Here is a 20,557-nt window from a genome sequence, read left to right on the forward strand (position 1 = left end):
TAAATGTCTTACTTTTTTATACAGGTCATCAGCATTCTGGAAGGTCTGTTAACTGTGCCTTTATGATAAAGACTTTGGGTCACTGAGGGGTGAATTAACACTAAATACTGTGGATATGCGTGTGCGACATTAACACAAACGTTGAGAACAATCTAACATACAAGAACATGTGAAGGTAACATTTAAATAAGTGTAAACATTATTGTGTGACATCATCACTACATGTTGTGAAATTCTGGCTGCAAGATTGTGTGAGATTAACACTAAATGTCAGAACAGAATCAACCTTATGATCCACAAACTCGTAATTACTAGTAGATATATCAAACTTGGGTTCATCTACACCTCCTGTTATAGGAACACTTGTTGCAGAAATTTGTATTGCTTTTTAAATCTCCTTGCCTAAAGTATCATCCCTAATTCCCTTCCTCCCACCTGGTCATTCCGATACTCTGTGGATTTTTCCAAACTGAGTCAGGGCTGCCGATGATGGGCTTCTGGGAGGCACTGTTCCTGAGGATCCAATGCCAGCCCTGACAGAATAACAGTCCCAAGAATTATAGTCCTCCCGAACAGTGCCGACCTGAACGGCCTCCATGGAAAGATCTCTGTGCCATGTTAGTCAATTTAAAAATGGAAATTACTGCCTCACAGGCAGAAACTGCTGACCTGACTAGTAGGGTCAATCAAATGCAAACCAGATTGGAAACCCTGCACTTTTCTACACCACTGTTTGATAGGCCCAACAGGACTCGCCCATCCATTTCAATGACAATACCAGCAGCTGTCCCGTTAGCCGCCCTGGAGCGATTTTTAGGAGACCCAGCCAAGGTTCCAATATTTTTAACAGGAATACATTTACATTTCATAGTGCATCCCCAGGCCTTTCCTGATGCTCAATCAGGATTTACATTTCTGATCTCATACTTAAGCGGTGATGCAGCCGCTTGGGCCATCCCATTAGTGAATGAGGATAGTTCTCTATTATACGACTGGTCACGCTTTAAGACAAAATATCAAAAAGGTCTTTGACAAAGGGACCATAACCGTGACGACGACGATGCCTCCTCCATGGACATTGCAGGTTTCTGGCGACATTGAACTTTACCTTCTCAGACATTTTCTACAAAATGTCTTCTAAGTTCGAAGGTAAGCAAAGGACAGGCTCAACCCACTTTTTGTATTCAAACTGTGATCCATCATGGTCGGCCATAATTTTAAACATTTCCCCGATCATGCGCAACAAGATGTCCACGGTTGGCGCTTTGACCTTTTTGTGTGCTAGATTTCACTTTACTCGTTGCCTCTAAGCTAAGACTGACTGATTTTGTGCCAAGCTACCAGAGGGTTAAGAACAGGCTAATTTAATGACTTAAGTGGATCACACTGATGCCATTGTGGCTCTTGCTTGAGAAAGGCTCAACCCCTTTCAACCAACAAGCTAATTTCTCACAGCAAGTAATGCAGAGAAAGCTGTTGGGGTTGGGCCATTGCGTTCTGAGCAGGGGTAGACAGGAAAGAATCCCAGACAAAAAAACAATTGCAGTTCAAGGAAAGAAGTACCTGGCAACAGGGATGGCTAAGGAAAGGGCGAACACTGTAGGTGAAAGTGTCTTAACATGGAATAGAGTAAAAAGGCTGCCTCATATGAGAATAAGGAAACTGCTGCTTAACAGGTAGACAGATGGCATAAAAGGGTTCAAAGAAGAAGAATGAAGTTTGTCCAGCCCATTATTCAGAACTATAGGAGACAAAGGGAAATTGGGATTGTCCTACGTGTGATACCAGGATAACTTAATCAAAGAAATGGAATGGTTGGGGGTGAGGGAGGAGGTGGGAAGTATAGATTAGGGCAGTTGTGGTGGTACGTACTGTAGAAAACACCTCTTAGCTTCAGTTGGTACCTCTATATATTTTTGGAGGTGAGTTGTGAAGAGCTCAGTGGTCGTGTGACAGCAGCGAGGTTCTCATGCTTTGGGAGAAGAGAATTATACCTTGAAGTGGGGTAATATTGTGTGCTGTACTGTCTCTCTGACTTTCATTGGTAGGCAAGGCTCTTTGGATGGACTGAGGTGTGAAGTTAGAGGAATGATTTAGAGAATAGATGAGAGACTTCTGGCCAGCTTCAGCTCCCAAAAAGGCAAAGAGTGCAAGGGGGCTGAAAGAACACCATTTGTTGAGGGGTTTTCTGGTCACTGTAAAAATCAAAGGAAACCAAAAGGTGGAGTGGTATCCAAAGCTTGGGGTAATTTAATGAAAGCGATAGACGGACTAGAGGAGGATATTGGTAAACAGTCAACTCTGGACTCGATGCTGGGACCAGTAGGTCGGGACATGTAAGACCAGTAGGTTAAAATGAGATTTTGGGCAAGCAGGATCAGTGCAGGACTAGTAGTACTCAGGAAAGGTAAAAGTCCTGAATAAGAAATTTGGAAAATTAAGAGAGGGAACATCATTCAAACCAAGACGAGTGTGGGTTTATTTGTTTAAAGGGTCAGTGGAGTTATAGTTGTATCATTCATTTGGGGAGAGCGGCAAATGGCTCACAAAGTGTGTTGTTAGATCTGTCCTCCCTCTGGAATAAAACTGTAGGAGCATGCTTGATTGGGTAGCCATCAGTGTAGATGCAAGTTGGCACGCATCCACAGGATGCACTCAGGAAGCTTTCCCTTAAACGTGCCCTCCCTCAGTTCTCAATCACCGACCTGGTAGTGTGGGAAAGGTGGTGCAGTTCTCCTTTGCTCCTACAGTTTCAGAACTTGGTGAGGACAACCATGGGACCACCTGCCTCTGGAGCACCTACATGGCCATCACTTTACCCTAATGCAGAAGTGACATCATGCACCTTTCACCCTGAATGACATCACATGAAGTGACAGCATATGACATTTAATCTGATGACTTGACAGTACATGACAGCATCTGAGTGTTTGCCATGCTAAAATTACAGCAAGTGACATCATCAAAGTGGCTGGAAAATGCTAACTAGATCAAATCAGAAACTCCAATAAAAAAATAGTCCAAGCCCTGTTGAAAGTGCTCCATGTTTATTGCCAGACTCAAACAGGGTCCTCAAATATAGGGCAGTACGGAAATTAAATGATGTGAAGACTTTGTCCAAACGTCTTGTAATAGGGCTCGTAGCCCTTCAATGATTTGTGCAACAGCTCATTATATGAAACATGCATATAAATATTAGCAGCTCGTTATGTGTCAAAAATGTCCATTAAAGACCCAGTTAATTAATTTGTAGTTGGCTGACATTCACTCCTCGAAGAACAGTATTTAGAGGGTGAGCTCCTAGTGGCCGCAGCGACTCGTGACTGAATATCATTGCTGATGGGAACTTTCAAAGGGACAAAGCCAAGCAGGAGTATGGAGGGGACAGCAGCATATTTCTCCATGATCTATAATCAATATTTGGCTCCCTTACTGGGAAACTAATGGGTCAGTGGGGCACTAAATGTCCATTGGCATGACAAATATGGAACAGGGAAACACTGACCCAGTTACCCACTGAAGTGATGTCTATTAAGGGTTCATCCCATGGGGTAGAACTAGTTTAGTACCCTAATAATGCCCCCATGGGAGCTGACCCATTCATGTGGTCCGATGGGTAATAATCTCCTGGGAGGCAGATCAGGTGTATCCACCATTTGCCTGGTCTCAATGGATTTGAAGCCCTCTTGCATGAGGATAACAAGGAGGTTTGATGGAAGTGTGCCAAGTCAAGTTTTGCCTTTTTTGTATAGTGAATGTTGATCTTAAATGTCACATTAATCAGTTAGTGTTTGGCTGTGGTACCTTGTTGTGAGAGCATATGTCTTCTCAAACTCTTTCTCTATAGCCTCCTTTTGTATGATTTGTTTCTTAGCTGAGGAATGGGAAACTCCACAGGTGTGATGCCACATGCCATAAGACAAACATATTCATGCATTAATGCCAATAGGGTCTTAACCTGAATATCCACCTCCCATTGGATATACAGGTTAAGAACTGGTCTGAGCAGGCCTTAGGTTTCAGCAATATTCGCGCTTAGCGAAAAAAAATTTCTCACTACGCCTGCATTGATAATAGGTGATAGCAATGTTAGCAACTGCTTTCAGTCGCTAACAGGTAGAGTACGCCCACTTTGCATGTCATTAGTGAAAAATATCGATGACATGCAATGCGGGCCCCGAACCGCTTGCTATGGCCTAAAAGCTGTCGCTAACTGCTGTTAGCAACAGCTTGCTAATAGGGCGATACAATGATTGATAATATGCCCCTTGGTCTTGATGTTATAAACAAACTCTGTTAATTCATGGGGCATGACCAGAGATAAGGATACATTCTATAAGTACAGCTTACATGATTAAATTACTGCAGTACAGTGTTTGTCTGCCTTAGTTTCCCGATAGCTTTTTTCAAAGCACCTTTTACATCCTTGTTTCTCAAACTGTAAAGAACTGGATTCAACATTGGAATGACGATCATATACATTACAGCAAATATCTTGTCTTTGTCCAAGGAATAGCTTGAGGTCGGTCTCAAATAAACACCAAGCTCAGTTCCATAGAACAAAAAAACTGCAGTCAGATGAGAGGAACATGTGGAGAACAACTTCTGTCTCCCTGTGTTGGAGGGAATTTTCATGATATTTGAAATGATTAGCACATAGGAAGTTATTGTTAAGATGAAAGGCCCAAGTCCCGCTACAATACCTCCTCCGATAGTTGCGATATTTATGAAATATGTGTCTGTGCAGGATAGTTTCAGAAGAGCAGTAAGATCACAAAAGAAATGATTGATTTCATTAGATGCACAGAAGGATAAATTTGATATCATAAAAACATGTGGTATAGTGTCAAGACAGCCTATTGTCCAGGATGTTACAGTCAATGAAATCATGGCTCTTTTATTCATGATAGATGCATAGCGTAGGGGGTTGCAAATTGCAAGGTACCTGTCATAGGCCATGACCGACAGTAAGTAAAACTCTGTGCTGATAAAGCAAGCGATAAAATAGAATTGAAGAATGCATGCAGAGAAATTGATGGATTTGTCAGATTTCTTGGCTTTCAGGCAGACTGCCAGCAGTTTTGGGATGGTGACCGTTGTCAAACCAATATCTAGGAAAGATAAGTTATTCAGAAAATAATACATGGGCTTTTGAAGATGTGTATCAATGCATATTAATGTAATAATGACAAAGTTTCCCAGAAGAGTAAATAAATACATGACTAAGAAGAGAATGAAAATTGGAACTTGCAGCCGAGGATTTTGCGATAATCCCAAAATTAAAAATTCACTCAAGCGAGTCTGATTCTCCTTTTCCATAATTCCAGGGATTTGTGTTGTTGTTCAATGAATAAAGGAAGATCTGGGGAAAAATCAAACACAAGATTATGAAATGAAATGAAATGAATTTGTACTTGTATAGTGCCCTGCTACCCCAGCTGGGGTGTCCTGGCTCTGTACTCAGACCGCTGTGGAACCCTTCCTGGCTTTTCCCTGTGAAATGTCCACTCCTGGGCACCCCCAAGGTGAAGCCAGGCATCCGAGCGCTGTTGGGGCCGTTGTGGAGATTAAGCAAGCTATTTCCCAGAGTTGCAGAGTGGGAAAAGCGAAATATATTGTAGCTGAATTAAACAGCATTGATCTGGCTAAATTGTTGGCATTGCTTTGTAGTGTATTAAAAAAATAAAGACCTGAGTTGCAACTAGTAGGTCAAATGATGAACATCAGCCCAAGGATGATAGCTGTGTTACCACCAATTACTGTCCAGGTAGTAGCCAAATATTGAGAGAGAGTGGGTGATCACCCCTTCCCAGACCGTCATTAATACCGTTTCCAGCCCTGGACCTTTGTGCAATAGCCTAATGCATTCTGGATGTTGTAGTCATGTTTTGATTTCATTTTACCAATTAGCATCCTAAATGAGTAATTTGTTGATTAAAAGTTCAGGAACTGCAACATTGTCCTTAATGGCCTGGAGTCAGGAGGATCAAACCCAAATGGAGACCTAGGTGAGTATCATGGAGCTGGTACAGGCCCAGTGCTTTATTTGAGATGGCGTTTTCTGGTGCTAAGCACTGTTACTTAATTGTCGGCACTGAAATTTATGACAATCTGCAACATGGTGGCAGTGTTTGTCCAATTTAGAGAGGAGCATAACAAAAGTTGTTTATTATTTCAATATGTATTACAAAAGACTAATACCTTTTGCCAAAGCCATTCTTATGAAGTTGGGCACCTGGATCAGTCAGAATTGTCACACTTGTAGGATTGTGATGGTTAGCAGCTGGGTTGACACTGTGATTGGCAGCACTGACTACGGCAATGGGTGGTGCAAGCGGAAGTGGCCTCCTGACGAGGACCCGGGCATATTAAACACTCTGCAGGCATGATGGAAAATGCTGCATGTTTATTGAGCTCATCAGGGTGGCTTGTGCATTTCAACATGACTATCTGCTTCTATTGTGGCTTTGAATTTAGTTTACTTGATTGATTTTTCAAGCAGTATGTGTATACAGCCTTGCAGACTCACAGGAGGCGGGCCCAGTGCGTGGTCACATCTGTTGTGTCGTGTTCACTCTTACATTTTGTGTCTGGAACTGTTCAAGTCTTAGTCAGCCTTATTTTGTCCTTACAATTGCTTTTCTCATATACTTTCTCGGACAATTATGTACATGCTTGGTTAACTGCAGTTTTGTACTCAATATCATGTACTTACATGTATTTATATGTGATCGTTTTCATGCCTGCCTTCAGGCTTAGTCCAGAAGGAGTGTAAAGCAGCTTGCTTTACCAGACCTTAATCTTAAGGGTATGGGTTAAGTGAAAAAGAACCACACAGTTTATTTATAAAAATGGATATTTATTTTAAGACACTTACACATAACAATATCTCCTACCCGGAGATATAACACAATGCACATAATACTTTGCATATAAAACAGGTAAGTAGCACAAATACACAGTGGTTGCCAGGGGGAGACCAAACCATATACAAAAATGGGGGAATACGAACCATGACTCAAGATAAGAGTAGACCCATAAAACGTAAAGAGCCGGGGACTCAAGGGCCCACCCAGGTGAGTATCTAGAAACCTCACAAAGGTTGTGTGCAGAGTGGGAACTCCACAGCGCACTCATTTAAATTCAATGGGTAATTTGCAGTTGCAATTTTAAAGAACAAGACCCTTCCCAATGGACCCTGAAGAACCCCAGTGGAAGACAGAAGGTTGGAGAGTCATCCCACCTGTGGATACCCTTGGAAACAGGATACCTACGCCAGGGAAGCCGTTGCATAGGTGTGAAGTGAAGTCGCAAACCACAGTCGAACCCAATGGAGGACTTCGGGAACATGCTGCTAAAAAATACGATGAAAATGTCTGGAGGAACCCAAAGGTGGATTCAAGTTGAGAAGTACCTGCAAGCGGAGTGGACAGAGGCTATGCCACTCAGGAGTGACCAGGAGGTACAAAAGACGAATACCCACAGGTGTCAGGAGATGCAGGAGAGTTGACGATGAACTTGGAGCTGCAGCTGTGTGGACCAGACAATGCTGAGGAGGACTGGAAGCCATTCACAAGCTTCCTCGTGCCACATATTGATAGCTGAGGGCTCGATGTCCATTGGGAGCACCAACATGCCTTGGCAACTGCAAACAACATGGTAGCCAAAAAAAGTGCAGTGTTGAAACCAGCAAGGTCCAAATGACTCACCAAGAGTCGGGGAGTTGGAGTAGGCCGTCAACAATCAGGGAGCCCACTGGAGTCAAGAAAGACCCTGAAGAGGACCAACAGGCCGCAGACACAGGTGTTGCAAGAGGACATCGAGCAGCTCACCAAAGATGCAGGACCACTGTGCAAAGGATGTGGTGAAAAGAAAGATCTTGGCTTCAGGAGATGCTTTAGGTTGGAGCTTCTTGGAGCCCAAAGATTCCTGTTGAGTGAGAGCAGTAATTCCTACTCCGCCCGCGTTCCCTTCAGCAAAATAATTTTAGTTTAATATGTTTAAATTAATAATAGAAACATGCAATATTGAGTTAGTAGCGCTGTAGCATTGGTTCTTATGTTCTATGTTTAAAATAAATATATACAATTACATTGCATTAATATTAACATTAATATTAATATAAAACCTTTTTTTTTTCTGTACTTTGCCATAGCCAGACTACACTTTCAGTGTGGAGACCTCCTTATGGTAAGTTAGGGGGAAAAATAAAAACGTTTTTTAAATTTGGAAAAGTTAATTACATTTTTTTTATGTCAATGTAAATTAATTCTATTTGAATGTAGAGCAAAAGGAAAAACACTATTGACTTTAAAATAGATATTTGATTAAAAGTTTAAATTACAAAAAATATTCCCACTTAAGTTAACAAAACATATTTTTATAATGCATTAACAAGTGTTAACGGTCATGTCGGAGAGTAGTGATGTAACTTGAGTTAAATTTCAATCAAATCTTTCCTCTCACATTATTCAGGAAGTAGAGCAGGAGCTCCGTGCCCAAGGTATTGATTTTTTTGTGGTTCAGTTAGAAGATGTTGTTAGGGCCTGCCAGTTGATCTCAAGCATCGGTCTTGACTTGCCACAGAGGATTTGCTGCAAACCAAGTGGAATTTCCTCATCCGGAATTTTCTCTTTCCAAACACAATAAGCAAAATAACAAAGGAGTTTAAGATAACTTGGGGAGGGTGATTATGGTATCTGTACCTATCTCACAATGCTGCTTTGGGCTCACCAACCTTGTCTGCTTTTCAACAAATCCCCCCAAGAATTCGGAGCGGTTCATGTCTTATGAGTGATTGTTATTAGGACAAAGGGCAACGCACGTGAACCAAGCACCTCTTGTGAAACCTCTTTTTTATAAAAAATGTATTGAGCTGAGTAAACAAAGAAAAAAAATATTAAGAAGGAATACTGATACAGACAACCAAATTTGTACTTCTGCAATCATTACCATTAGAAAATATTCTCCCAACAGACATTATGACATTATCAAAACTATCGCAATGGACCGCACACCGCTAGCCCCTCCTCCGGATTGCCCCTAGGGACTTTGGTACATGGAGTTCTTGAGTTGTTCACCCCAGTGGGTGCAAGTAGGTTCTTGTTGAACTGATGATCTCTAGACCCGATACATGTCCCGGGTTTTTGGATATCGCCCGAGACATGGCTCGGGTTTCGGGATAACTTCCCTCATCAGTAGAGAAAATAGTTAGGGGTGGAAGAGAAGGCCGCCAAGCAACCGTCAAAGGCCTCGATGCCCGAACCGGCACGCAGGTGCGTCGTCCAGGAGCTCGTCAGCTCAAAGATCAAGGGATCCAATTTGTAGAAACAATCGCAATGGACCGCACAACGCTAGCCCCTCCTCCGGATCGCCCCTAGGGACTTTGGTACATGGAATTCTTGAGTGGTTCACCCCAGTGGGTGCAAGTAGGTACTTGTTGAACTGATGATCTCTAGACCCGATACATGTCCCGGGTTTTTGGATATCACCCGAGACATGGCTCGGGTTTCGGGATAACTTCCCTCATCAGTAGAGAAAATAGTTAGGAGTGGAAGAGAAGGCTGCCAAGCAACCGTCAAAGGCCTCGATGCCCTGAACGGCACGCAGGTGCGTCGTCCAGGAGCTCGTCAGCTCAAAGCTCAAGGGAGCCAATTTGTAGAAACAATCGCAATGGACAGCACACCGCTAGCCCCTCCTCCGGATCGCCCCTAGGGACTTTGGTACATGGAGTTCTTGAGTGGTTCACCTAGTGGGTGCAAGTAGGTACTTGTTGAACTGATGATCTCTAGACCCGATACATGTCCTGGGTTTTTGGATATCGCCCGAGACATGGCTCGGGTTTCAGGTTAACTTCCCTCATCAGTAGAGAAAATAGTTAGGGGAGACGCACCTGCGCGCCTGAGAGGCAACGAAGCCTGTGATGGTTGTTTGGCGGCCTTTTCTGCCACCCCAGAACTTTTCTCTACTGATGAGGGATACCATCCCGAAACACGAGCAGTGTCTCGTGTCTAGAGATACTGGAAATATCAAGTACTTACTTGCACCAACCTTGGTGAAACACTCACAAACTTTTTCCCAACTCTTCAAGTCATACGCACTGCATATACCAGAATGCAGAGGGGCGATCCGGCAGAGAGGCTAGCAGTGTGTTCCCATTGTTGATTCCTGTTATAGGGCTCCCGTGAGCCCCCAAGCTGACGAGCTTTTGGAGATGCACCTGCGCGCCTGAGAGGCAACGAAGCCTGTGATGGTTGCTTGGCAGCCTTTTCTGCCACCTCAGAACTTTTCTCTACTGATGAGGGATACCATCCCGAAACACGAGCAATGTCTCGTGTCTAGAGATACTGGAAATATCAAGTACTTACTTGCACCAACCTTGGTGAAACACTCCCAAACTTTTTCCCAACTCTTCAAGTCATACACACTGCATATACCAGAATGCAGAGGGGCGATCCTGCGGAGAGGCTAGCAGTGTGCTCCCATTGTTGATTCCTGTTATAGGGCTCCCGTGAGCCCCCAAGCAGACGAGCTTTTGGAGACGCACCTGCGCGCCTGACAGGCAACGAAGCCTGTGATGGTTGTTTGGCGGCCTTTTCTGCCACCCCAGAACTTTTCTCTACTGATGAGGGATACCATCCCGAAACACGAGCAATGTCTCATGTCTAGAGATACTGGTAATATCAAGTACTTACTTGCACCAACCTTGGTGAAACACTCACAAACTTTTTCCCAACTCTTCAAGTCATACGCACTGCATATACCGGAATGCAGAGGGGCGATCCGGCGGAGAGGCTAGCAGTGTGCTCCCATTGTTGATTCCTGTTATAGGGCTCCCGTGAGCCCCCAAGCTGACGAGCTTTTGGAGACGCACCTGCGCACCTGAGAGGCAACGAAGCTTGTGATGGTTGTTTGGCGGCCTTTTCTGCCACCCCAGAACTTTTCTCTACTGATGAGGGATACCATCCCAAAACACGAGCAATGTCTTGTGTCTAGAGATACTGGAAATATCAAGTACTTACTTGCACCAACCTTGGTGAAACACTCACAAACTTTTTCCCAACTCTTGAAGTCATACGCACTGCATATACCAGAATGCAGAGGGGCGATCCGGCGGAGAGGCTAGCAGTGTGCTCCCATTGTTGATTCCTGTTATAGGGCTCCCGTGAGGCCCCAAGCTGACGAGCTTTTGGAGACACGCCTGAGAGGCAACGAAGCCTGTGATGGTTGTTTGGCAGCCTTTTCTGCCACCCCAGAACTTTTCTCTACTAATGAGGGATACCATTCCGAAACACGAGCAATGTCTCGTGTCTAGAGATACTGGAAATATCAAGTACTTACTTGCGTCAACCTTGGTGAAACACTCACAAACTTTTTCCCAACTCTTCAAGTCATACGCACTGCATATACCAGAATGCAGAGGGGCGATCCGGCGGAGAGGCTAGCAGTGTGCTCCCATTTTTGATTCACATTATCAAAAATATTTCTTAGATAGTAAAGTGCAGGTGCTAAAGTGCTGATTTCCTAAACTTCCTCTCCACTAAATTGTCCATATATACTTTACAATACATTAATCTAGTACATTGACTTATCTTTTATCCAGTACTTTTCCAAATTGCAGATGTGCTTAGCTACATTACTGTAGAGTCAGCTGGGTGTATTTACCCTTGGAGATATTTTTCCATCTGATCCAAATACTTCCATACTGAGATAAATCTTTTACTTGCTCCAATACTTTTCGCATAAGCTTCTTCATATTTTTTTACTCAACTCATTTTTATATACCATTCTAAAAAGGCCGGTACTTTGGTTGTTATCCAATTCTGGAGGATCAATGAGAGTGCCACCAAGGAAGAAATTGCTAAAAACATTTCCCCCCTCTGGTTAATGAGTGGGGTTTGGCTCTGTTTTAATAAACAGAAAAGTGCTAACTCAGGCTCGGGTTCTACCCTTCTCAACAGGCCACGGCTATGTTCAACACACATTTTTTAACCAAGCACCTCTCATGAAACATCCATGGCTACAAGAATTTTCTGAATTTATTTAACTCCAGTCTGAATGATATTTTTTTCAGTGTTTATCTTGCAGGAAACTTGGTCAGGGGAACAAACTCACTGTAACTGATATCTGCTGTGCCAAAAGCACCCACCCTAACCTTCACAGAGGGGTATCCATAATCTTTCAAAACAAACTAAAAGGACAATTTACTACCATAAAAGTTCCCCGAAATGAAAGTCTGCTCTTCTATCTTGAGCTCTCTGCCACCTTCCCCTTTTCAGGAATATTGATGTATTGGCCCCCAGGTCCCACTTCAGAATTTAGCCAAGCTCTCCCAGAGTTATTAGCTCAACTTAGCCTACAGAAGTCCAATTTCACATTACTGGTTGATCTTAATCTACATTTTAACAATAATACAATAGCAGTAAAAGCATAAAAAACCTTATTAATGATATGGCAGCCATCCTGATGATTCAGTTCGTAAAACAACCAACCCACAAATTGGGCCACTTACTGGATAATATTTTCTGTAATATCACTGAGCTCACTGCGGATGCTCCTATCCTAATATATTGGATGGACCACCACTTAGTGCCCTTTTCCTTGCACACAACCATGCATAAATGATAAATTGACCCTCCCCGCTAAGCAAGTCAATGCTGGTCGAAACTAGGTACCATTTGTTGTGAAAAGCTTCCTAGTGGAATCAATCCCTAGTTTGGAAGGGGAAATTGGAGAAAGATAAAATGAGTTTGAGGACTGGCTCGGAAGCTCCCTGGATTTCCTGCTCCCTATGAAGCCCCGGGGGCCAAGTCGTCTGGTAGGATGCACTCTGTGGTTCTCAGCAAATCCAATGCAACTAAAAAAGGAAGCAAAACAAATGTATAGAGTGTGGAGAAAAACATATAAGTTGCCTAGCAAGGCATTATACAAGGAATCGATGACAAAATACCAATGCTCGATTATAGAAGCAAGAATCTCTTACTCCCAAAATAGAAGATGTCCTCCAATTTTTAGAAGAATTATTCAACCTAGTAAATAGTCTTATCAGTGGCAGCTGGTGACATTTGAAAGTGGTGAGCCGTAAAGTTATTGTGGTGTTGCACTGAGGTGAGCAAGCATTGCGAGCGAGCCCGAACAACCTACAGGGGGGTCAGGGGGTTTTACACCCGAGAAAATTTTGAAAAAAGAGTGGATAAATGGAGCATTTTCAAGCAAATTTGATGAAGTAAGAAGGTGAATAAAGCACTTGTGAATGCATTATGACATCAATAGTAGAGATTTCATATGATTATGATGTAGGTAGCCGCTTGTTCAGTATAATCATGTGAGGTGTCAACCCTCACCACAGTGTAGTCTCCCTCAGGCTGGATTCTCCTGCATTCAACAAAAAAAATAACTCTAAAACAATCAGTGCACCGAAAGTCTGGAACCCAATTCCACCAGATACCAGGCAGTCATGTCCTACCAAAAACCTCAAAACAGAATGGAAATCTTACTATTCCAAGGACCCTTCCTCTGATAATGGCATCAGCTGATAAATGGGTCTAGTTTTTCTTGACACACCAACCTGTTATCACAATCACCTTACATGGACATCTGGCTAAATCAGGTTATAGGCATCTTAACCAGAACTCCCTTTGATTGTAAATAAATGATTAAAAAAATTGCACAGAGAAACATATCCATCTGCAAAGTGGTCTGTTAGTTCCTACGAGCACCTAGGGGCTTACTCTGTGCTATATAAAACTGCAGATAAACTAACAATTGAAATGAAAAAGTGTGAAGAAATATTTATTTGTTTCCTCTTTTGTATGGTCCGACTCTGGGTAGCTGTAGGGTGTTTTCATAAATATACATATGGATTTATTTGCCATGAGCCTATGAGGTGAGTTGCAACTGCTCTTGCATAGCAGGGACACTTTGTTTGTACTTGTATTAAACAAGTAGTGTGATCATTTTATTTGTTGAGGTATTAGGGTTCTTGTTTACTGGCAGCAGCGGAAGAATGGACCACACACCCCAGGTAGGCATCAAAATAGTTTGCAAAGTTCCAGCTAGGATTTTATTTATTTGTGTAATTTATATAGCGCGCAGCTACCCCAACGGGGTGTCCCGGCGCTTCTGAGTGAAAGCAGAGTGATAGTCCTGGGGGAATTAACAAAAGAGAAAAGTTTTTAGTGCCTTACGAAAGGGTTATTCTTCCTGGATCATCCTAATTGCGATCGGGAGTTTGTTCCAGAGAGTTGTGGCACAGACCTGGAAGGTTTTACCTCCAGAACGTGCTTTCCTGAATCTTGGTATGGAAAGCAGATGTTGGGAGTTGGAACGGAGGTTCCGAGAGTTACAATAAGGACGAATACTAACAGAGAGGTAGGCCGATCCCCTACCCCTAGTTGCTCGATGGGCTAAAGTCATGGCTTTGAATGCAGCTCTTTGATGGATTGGAAGCCAATGTAATGCTCTGCGATGTGGCGAAATATGGGTGCGTAGGGAAACCCCGCAGACCAGCCGAACAGCCGCATTCTGGACTGTCTGGAGCCGATGTAGGAGGCCCGCGGGCAACCCTAAATACAGGCCGTTCGCATAGTCCAGGTGAGATGTAATCAATGCCTGGACTATGGTTTTCCTGGTATCACTAGGGAGATAGGTGATGAATTTCCTAATCATCCTGATCTTGGAAAAACAAGCGGCTGAAACGGTCTGTATTTGGTTGCTAAAAGAAAGATTAGAGTCCCACTTGACCCCTAGATTTTTTACAGAGTCCTTAGGGACAGGGGGAAGGCTGAGTTCCTGTGGCCACCAGAGAGTTGAATCAAGAGGGGAGGGTTGATGGAAAAAGAGAACCTCCGTTTTCGCCGCAGGATGCAACACCTACACCCACATATGTTGCCAATGGATATCAAACATTTTTAATATAGGCAATGTGCCCTTTACACATTTATCACAAAGGAATGCACACCTCTAAAGAGTGCTGAGCAAAAGTTCCCATGTGGTAAACATACACAGACTCTTCTTATGTCTCAGCAGACACACGTTTCATTTCGTCCACTAGACTTAGGGATGTAACTATGCATATTGATACATGTAAATCAAATGTCTTAATGCTAAAAAAGTGCCACCTATATGCCCTGCTTAAGTGAGTTTCTACCATCAGCACAGAGGTTCCAAACTGATATATAATATTGGAAGAGAAATGCCTGGTTGTACTGTGGAATTTAGGGTTCATGGACCCGATGAAAAAGGTGGAGGCACTGATATATAGTAATGAGTTGTAAAGTGTGGTGCAAGACTTCTAGGCTCTATCCTCACACAGCCTGCCTACTACTGCGACTCAGGATGACTTATGTCCATCCCAGTACAGGTCAGCGCGACTGGCATTCACTCCTGAGGGGGAATATGTTTCCACAGGGAAAGGTAAGGGGCACACCAAGGGCATATTTGTATTCCACAGTGGCTAGTCTCGTCGCCCTCTGTAGTGCTTTATCCTACAACCTCTGAGCTTGGTCGTTCCTGCAGCAGGCTTTGAGGGGGTTCTTTGACAACAACGCTCTAACAAACTCCAGAATACCTACATAAATAAATAGACGCTGTATGGGTTTTCAGGCCGCAAGATACATGTTGTATTTACGATGAGCGTTGTCCCCGCAGCCACTCATGAAGTACCTACCGGTGAGGGTAAAGTTTGCTCTACTGACACCTTCTCTTCACATCGTGTGCATCTCTATCGTTTGCACTGCTATTTATTTATGCAACAGTCTACACTGCTGTGCACCCGCTGTGCCTGCTCAGAGGGGGAGGGAGCTTACACTGTGCTGCCTGTACTAGGGACTATTATGAACGTTTTGAGACAGGAGCGTGCCTGTCAAAACTGCTTTAACTGCAGGGTCAGCCAGGAAGGTATTGACTGTAGCGCTTTCTGGCATCTTCCTCAAGCACTCAGTGCCACATAGTCATTTTAAGCCTACATTTTTTTTTCTATTGAACTATCTGTCGGGTACTCTGCAAAGAGAGCCGCAGGTCCTTCCCTTTCACTCATGAAAGCAGCCACAGTATAAGGGCTCACGCTGCAACCTTTAACAGGCGCTAATGGACAAGCACCTAGAGGTGTTTCATTTCACGCTATGTACTGCATTAATGGCTCACTCTGAGGTGTATTATTTGTACCAATTTATACCATGTGGCAGGGTGACGATAGCGCTCTTAGGGTGTCATTAGCACCAGGGAACAAGTCCTAAAAAAAGAAGTGGGGGGACGCTGACGTCATGACAGGAAGTGACGTCACGAAAGGTGGCTTGCACCATCAGACTCATTGCCTCCCCTCGCTCACCCCTTAGATTCAATTGCATCAGAGAAGCCAGCGCGTGAGCAGCGTTCTTAATGAGCTACGATCTCGCCCCAGAGAGGCCAAAGAGTGAATGTGGGACTCCATTTGCTCCAGTTATCGAGCTCCCGGTGAAATAAGTGGGGAGACGCCATCCACCCGCGTGGTACCCCGACTCGAGCCCTGAATAGTACCCTAATCTCCCCCGACATTCCTGCCTCCTGGAGTTACCAATAAGAGGGTGCACTGGTAGCTTTGAGGTAACGCAGGGCCGACTTACCACATATTGCACATGGGATTTTAAGGGTTCCTTGAGAAATGACGATTACCAGGTAAACTGGTGACTCCAGTCTGGATTCCTACAGTAAATAGGGATATGACAGAGAGAGGCTGACTCCGCAGCCATCGGGATGTTATAGGGGGGCTCGGATGAAAAGGTGAGTAGTCATGAGGGAAGGGGGCGGTTAATAATGTAATTTTTTTTTTTTTTAAATAAAACTCAACTTACCTTTCCCGGGTCACGTGTTTTCTGTGCTCCAGCTCCGCCTCCTGCTTTCCTGCCTCCGCAGGAACATGAGGCAGGCAGCCTCCCTCCCCTCCCCTAAGCCAATCACAACGCTGCACTGTCAGCATTGTGATTGGTGAGGCGCAACGGAGAGTGACCCAGCAAGGCAATTTTCTCTATGTAGGCTGCATGCAGCAACCTACATAGCGAACAAGCATTGAAAATGCAATAGGTCTCACTTTTGATTAAGTTAAAGCCATTTGCTTTGCTAATGGCATTGTATAGCAACGCAAATGGCTTTAACTTAAGTAAAGGCGAGACCTATTGCATTTTCAATGCTTGTTTCTTATCTTGTGTCAAAAGTGTTGCACAGTGGTGCGACTGCGATCATATACAAAGAGGCAAATAATAAGCAAGTTCTGAATTCATAGGTAGGTTATGTTCCCAGAAGAGATTGCTCTTCAGCACCAGCATGGAGACAGGTGACCAGGATCTGGACCTTAAGCCTAGTAGACAGCTGGTCCAATAGGGGGTTAGCCTAGGTATGCAGCACAACAGTATAGAAGGCAAGTTGATCTCTGGGGGCGGGCTGAGTCAGATAGTCTAGCCAAAGAGAGGGAAGGGGTAGGTAAAGGGAACAATAAACCATTTTTTTAATAATGCTTTTCCTGCTGTTACAAGTGAATTTGTATTTAACAATATTCCGCGAATTAAGCGCTTTGCAGCCTCTTCACTGGGATAAAGTTGTATTAAAAGTTTACAATACTATGTAACAGCCCTTGACACGTTACCTGTGTTAGACAGAGGCATCAACAAATGCAAACTACAATAAGAACATCACACCAATTCTATTTTTCACAGAAACAGTAAGAGGAAAATGCCATAAGTGCTCAGTTATTCATGTGGAGCCCACAAGTCACAGGCCTGATTCTTAACAAGACCAGCAAAGTCTTTTATCCTTCAGAGGTTGATGAAATAAGTGCACAAGTTGTGTAGTTAAAGCCTTTGCTGCATACTGTATGTATCAGGTAAAGGGCAGGACACACTAGGGTGTTGAGGTAACTGTTGCCTCCTTACCCCGAGCAAGAACTACACCACTTTGCAATAAGTCATAGTTTTTATCCACCGATTCAATATCCTCCATCTGAGATATATTAACACCTTGACCTCAATGAGGACATAAGACACCTTATCTGATAATGCACCTGCTGTAGTGCCAGCATGCATCTAGCTGCCAAGGTTTTAGATTTGCCATGTGTGACAGTTTCCTAATTTCTGTTTAACTATGAGTTACACTTCAACAACTATGAGTGATGTTTTCTCATGAGAAGAATCAAGCAATGAAGACACAAGAAACAGAAGGTTATTGATAGGCCGTGTAAGAGGAATGTTCAAACGGCAGGAAGCGCTCCCCCCGGGGGGACAGCCGGAGACCTTGGGAGGGTGTTTAATTGAGAAGAATGTTTTTTCATTTGGTGTTTCTGCTTGAAGAACGGAGAGCAAAAAGTGCACTTAAAACGGAGAATGTTCATACACCGAGCATGGTCCCAGTCTACGTAAAAACGTCCAGTGACCATGCTTTTTTATTAACCAAACACGACCTGCAATTAAGTTACTTGCATGCTTCTTTCAAAGTCCCCTGTAGTGTCTAGCCCCAATAACTCAGGCAGACACAGTGTGGTAAGATCAAGGACCTTCTTTATTGTATGTCCTTCTTCTTCAAATCCCAACAGCTCACTGCCCTTCCTGCCCACTTGGTCTCCCCAGCTTGACGTAAATAATTAATTTACTCTCTTAATTTCTATGCCGGTAAGTACTTTAATCAATAATAACTCAGATCGGAAAGAAAAAACCAGAGTCCGTGGTGTTAGAGTTTCTAAGGGTTTTATTCCTCAAAAAGGAATGGTCAAGACCAGGATATCGGATTCTGACCACCACAGGGGTGTCAGAAGGGATAGAGCGCTACATTTTATTGACAATACATAGCTTATATACTTAATTCATTTCATAGGAAACAATGTAGGAGGCGTAACAGTTGAGAGAAGACAAGATAACAGTATACACGTGGTACTAGTACGTAATCAAGAGGCGTGAACTGGAGGTGTGTGCTAGAGACGTCACTGATAGGTGACGCAGGTGGGTGGCATCAAACAGAAATGTTGCAATGTCAGCAGAAATCAGAAGCTTGGATGCGCGCGCAGCTGCATGACGTGTGATTGACGGGGTGCAGGGGACTTGACATTTACACTGACGGAGAGAGACAGAAGTCTGGCATGTCAGATCAACTTGTACTTCTATCATATCTGATATCTGATGTTTAGGAACCATATTATCTGGGCGGAAAGGTCTCTAGGGCAGAAGCTATTCTATGCTAACTGGGGATGCGTGTATAAGCGCCTAAGTGTCTGCATGAGAAGCGTGGGGGCACGGGGCCTTCCATGGAAGCATGGTAACAGAAGCTATGAATTACTTGCACTGAGACAGGTCGGCCTTTTGGCTCTGCAGCTGGGGAGGATGTTTACTGAAGCTAGTAGGCAGGAATGCATTTTCGGAGAGCGGAACAGATAACTCGAAGGTTATAGTCAGTCTTGGCAGAAAGCAGGCTGAGCTGAGCGCAAGGGGCCGTGCTGGAAGTAAGTCAAAGTTCACGGGTACAGAAGCAGCCTGGGCTGAGGCTGTCAGAGTCAGAAGCCAGAAAAAGAGGCTCGATGGCAGGAATTCAGGGCCTACTTTGCCAGAGCAGGAAAAACACGTAAAGTACACTACAAAAAGACGTTGGCATAGCATACTTAGGAACGGACTATTTAACCCATTCAGGGTGGATCTGAAAGAGGACAAGTTAACGTTGGACGCAAATGTATTTGCGTCTTCATAGCTGGCACAGGAGGGAAGTTACATGCACTTTAAGCTGGTACATGGAGTCGGTGGGGTACGCGCTAGGGAACACAACTTGACCATAAAATTTATATTTCCTCATTCCCTCCTTGTTCCCTACGGACCCTTCATGAAATCTCGAACCTCATGAATCGATCAGTTTGTTCTTGTAACATCATTTGTTCATCTTTCTTTCTTTTACGTTTTGAGAAAAAACTAGAATGTTCAATACAAGAGGTGGCACACAGTCCACAAATCGCTGGCCCACACTGCAGGCACAGGCAGCAACTGAATACTAGGACTAGGCCAATGCCTAGGAAGGATAGGATCTTCCATCCCCAAGCTGTTAACGTTGTCCAGAACCAACCGGACCAAGTCCAGGTGCCTGGATCCTGATGTATCTGATTTGCAATTTTATGGAGACGTGTGATAGCTTGATATACAGATGGTGCGTTTTGTGGTATGAAAACACAGCAACTTGACCCGATGACCTTACAAGCTCCGCCTCTATCTGCCAAGATGACGTCAATAACAAGACGGTTCTGAAGGACAACAACCCGCATGGCGGACTGCTCTTCTGTTAAGTTACCTAAGGCGGAGGCAGTTTCATTCACTACTGCTTCAAGCGTTCTAGTTAATCTACGTATTAGTTTACTATTCTGAACAGGTCCTAAAAAGAAAAAGAATCCTTTATTAAAATCGGTGTACTGTTCCCATGCCGTTTCTGTGTAGTCGACAAGTGGGATATCTCTTCTGGGTCTATTCTTTACTAGATTGGTATTTCTATGGTAATCAGGGGGAGCTAGGAAAACAGGTGGCAGAAGGAATGCAATGTAACAGGTACCATCCCAATCCGG

General features: G+C 43.8%; 1 protein-coding gene across 1 annotated transcript; it reads right to left on the minus strand.

Annotated features, from left to right (window-relative positions):
* Positions 1-4,359: 4,359 nt before the first annotated feature.
* LOC147700579 (olfactory receptor 5AR1-like) lies at positions 4,360-5,319 on the minus strand. Its single transcript, XM_086929132.1, has one exon. The coding sequence runs from the start codon at positions 5,317-5,319 to the stop codon at positions 4,360-4,362; it is 960 nt and encodes a 319-aa protein (XP_086785258.1).
* Positions 5,320-20,557: the final 15,238 nt, after the last annotated feature.

The sequence above is a fragment of the Lissotriton vulgaris genome, chromosome 7 (assembly GCF_964263255.1).
Source record: "Lissotriton vulgaris chromosome 7, aLisVul1.2, whole genome shotgun sequence".
In the NCBI taxonomy this organism is placed as follows: Eukaryota; Metazoa; Chordata; class Amphibia; order Caudata; family Salamandridae; genus Lissotriton; species Lissotriton vulgaris.

Coding starts and splice junctions, on each gene's coding strand:
- LOC147700579 (XM_086929132.1), bottom strand. CDS start 5,319: ATGGAAAAGGAGAATCAGACTCGCTTGAGTGAATTTTTAATTTTGGGA.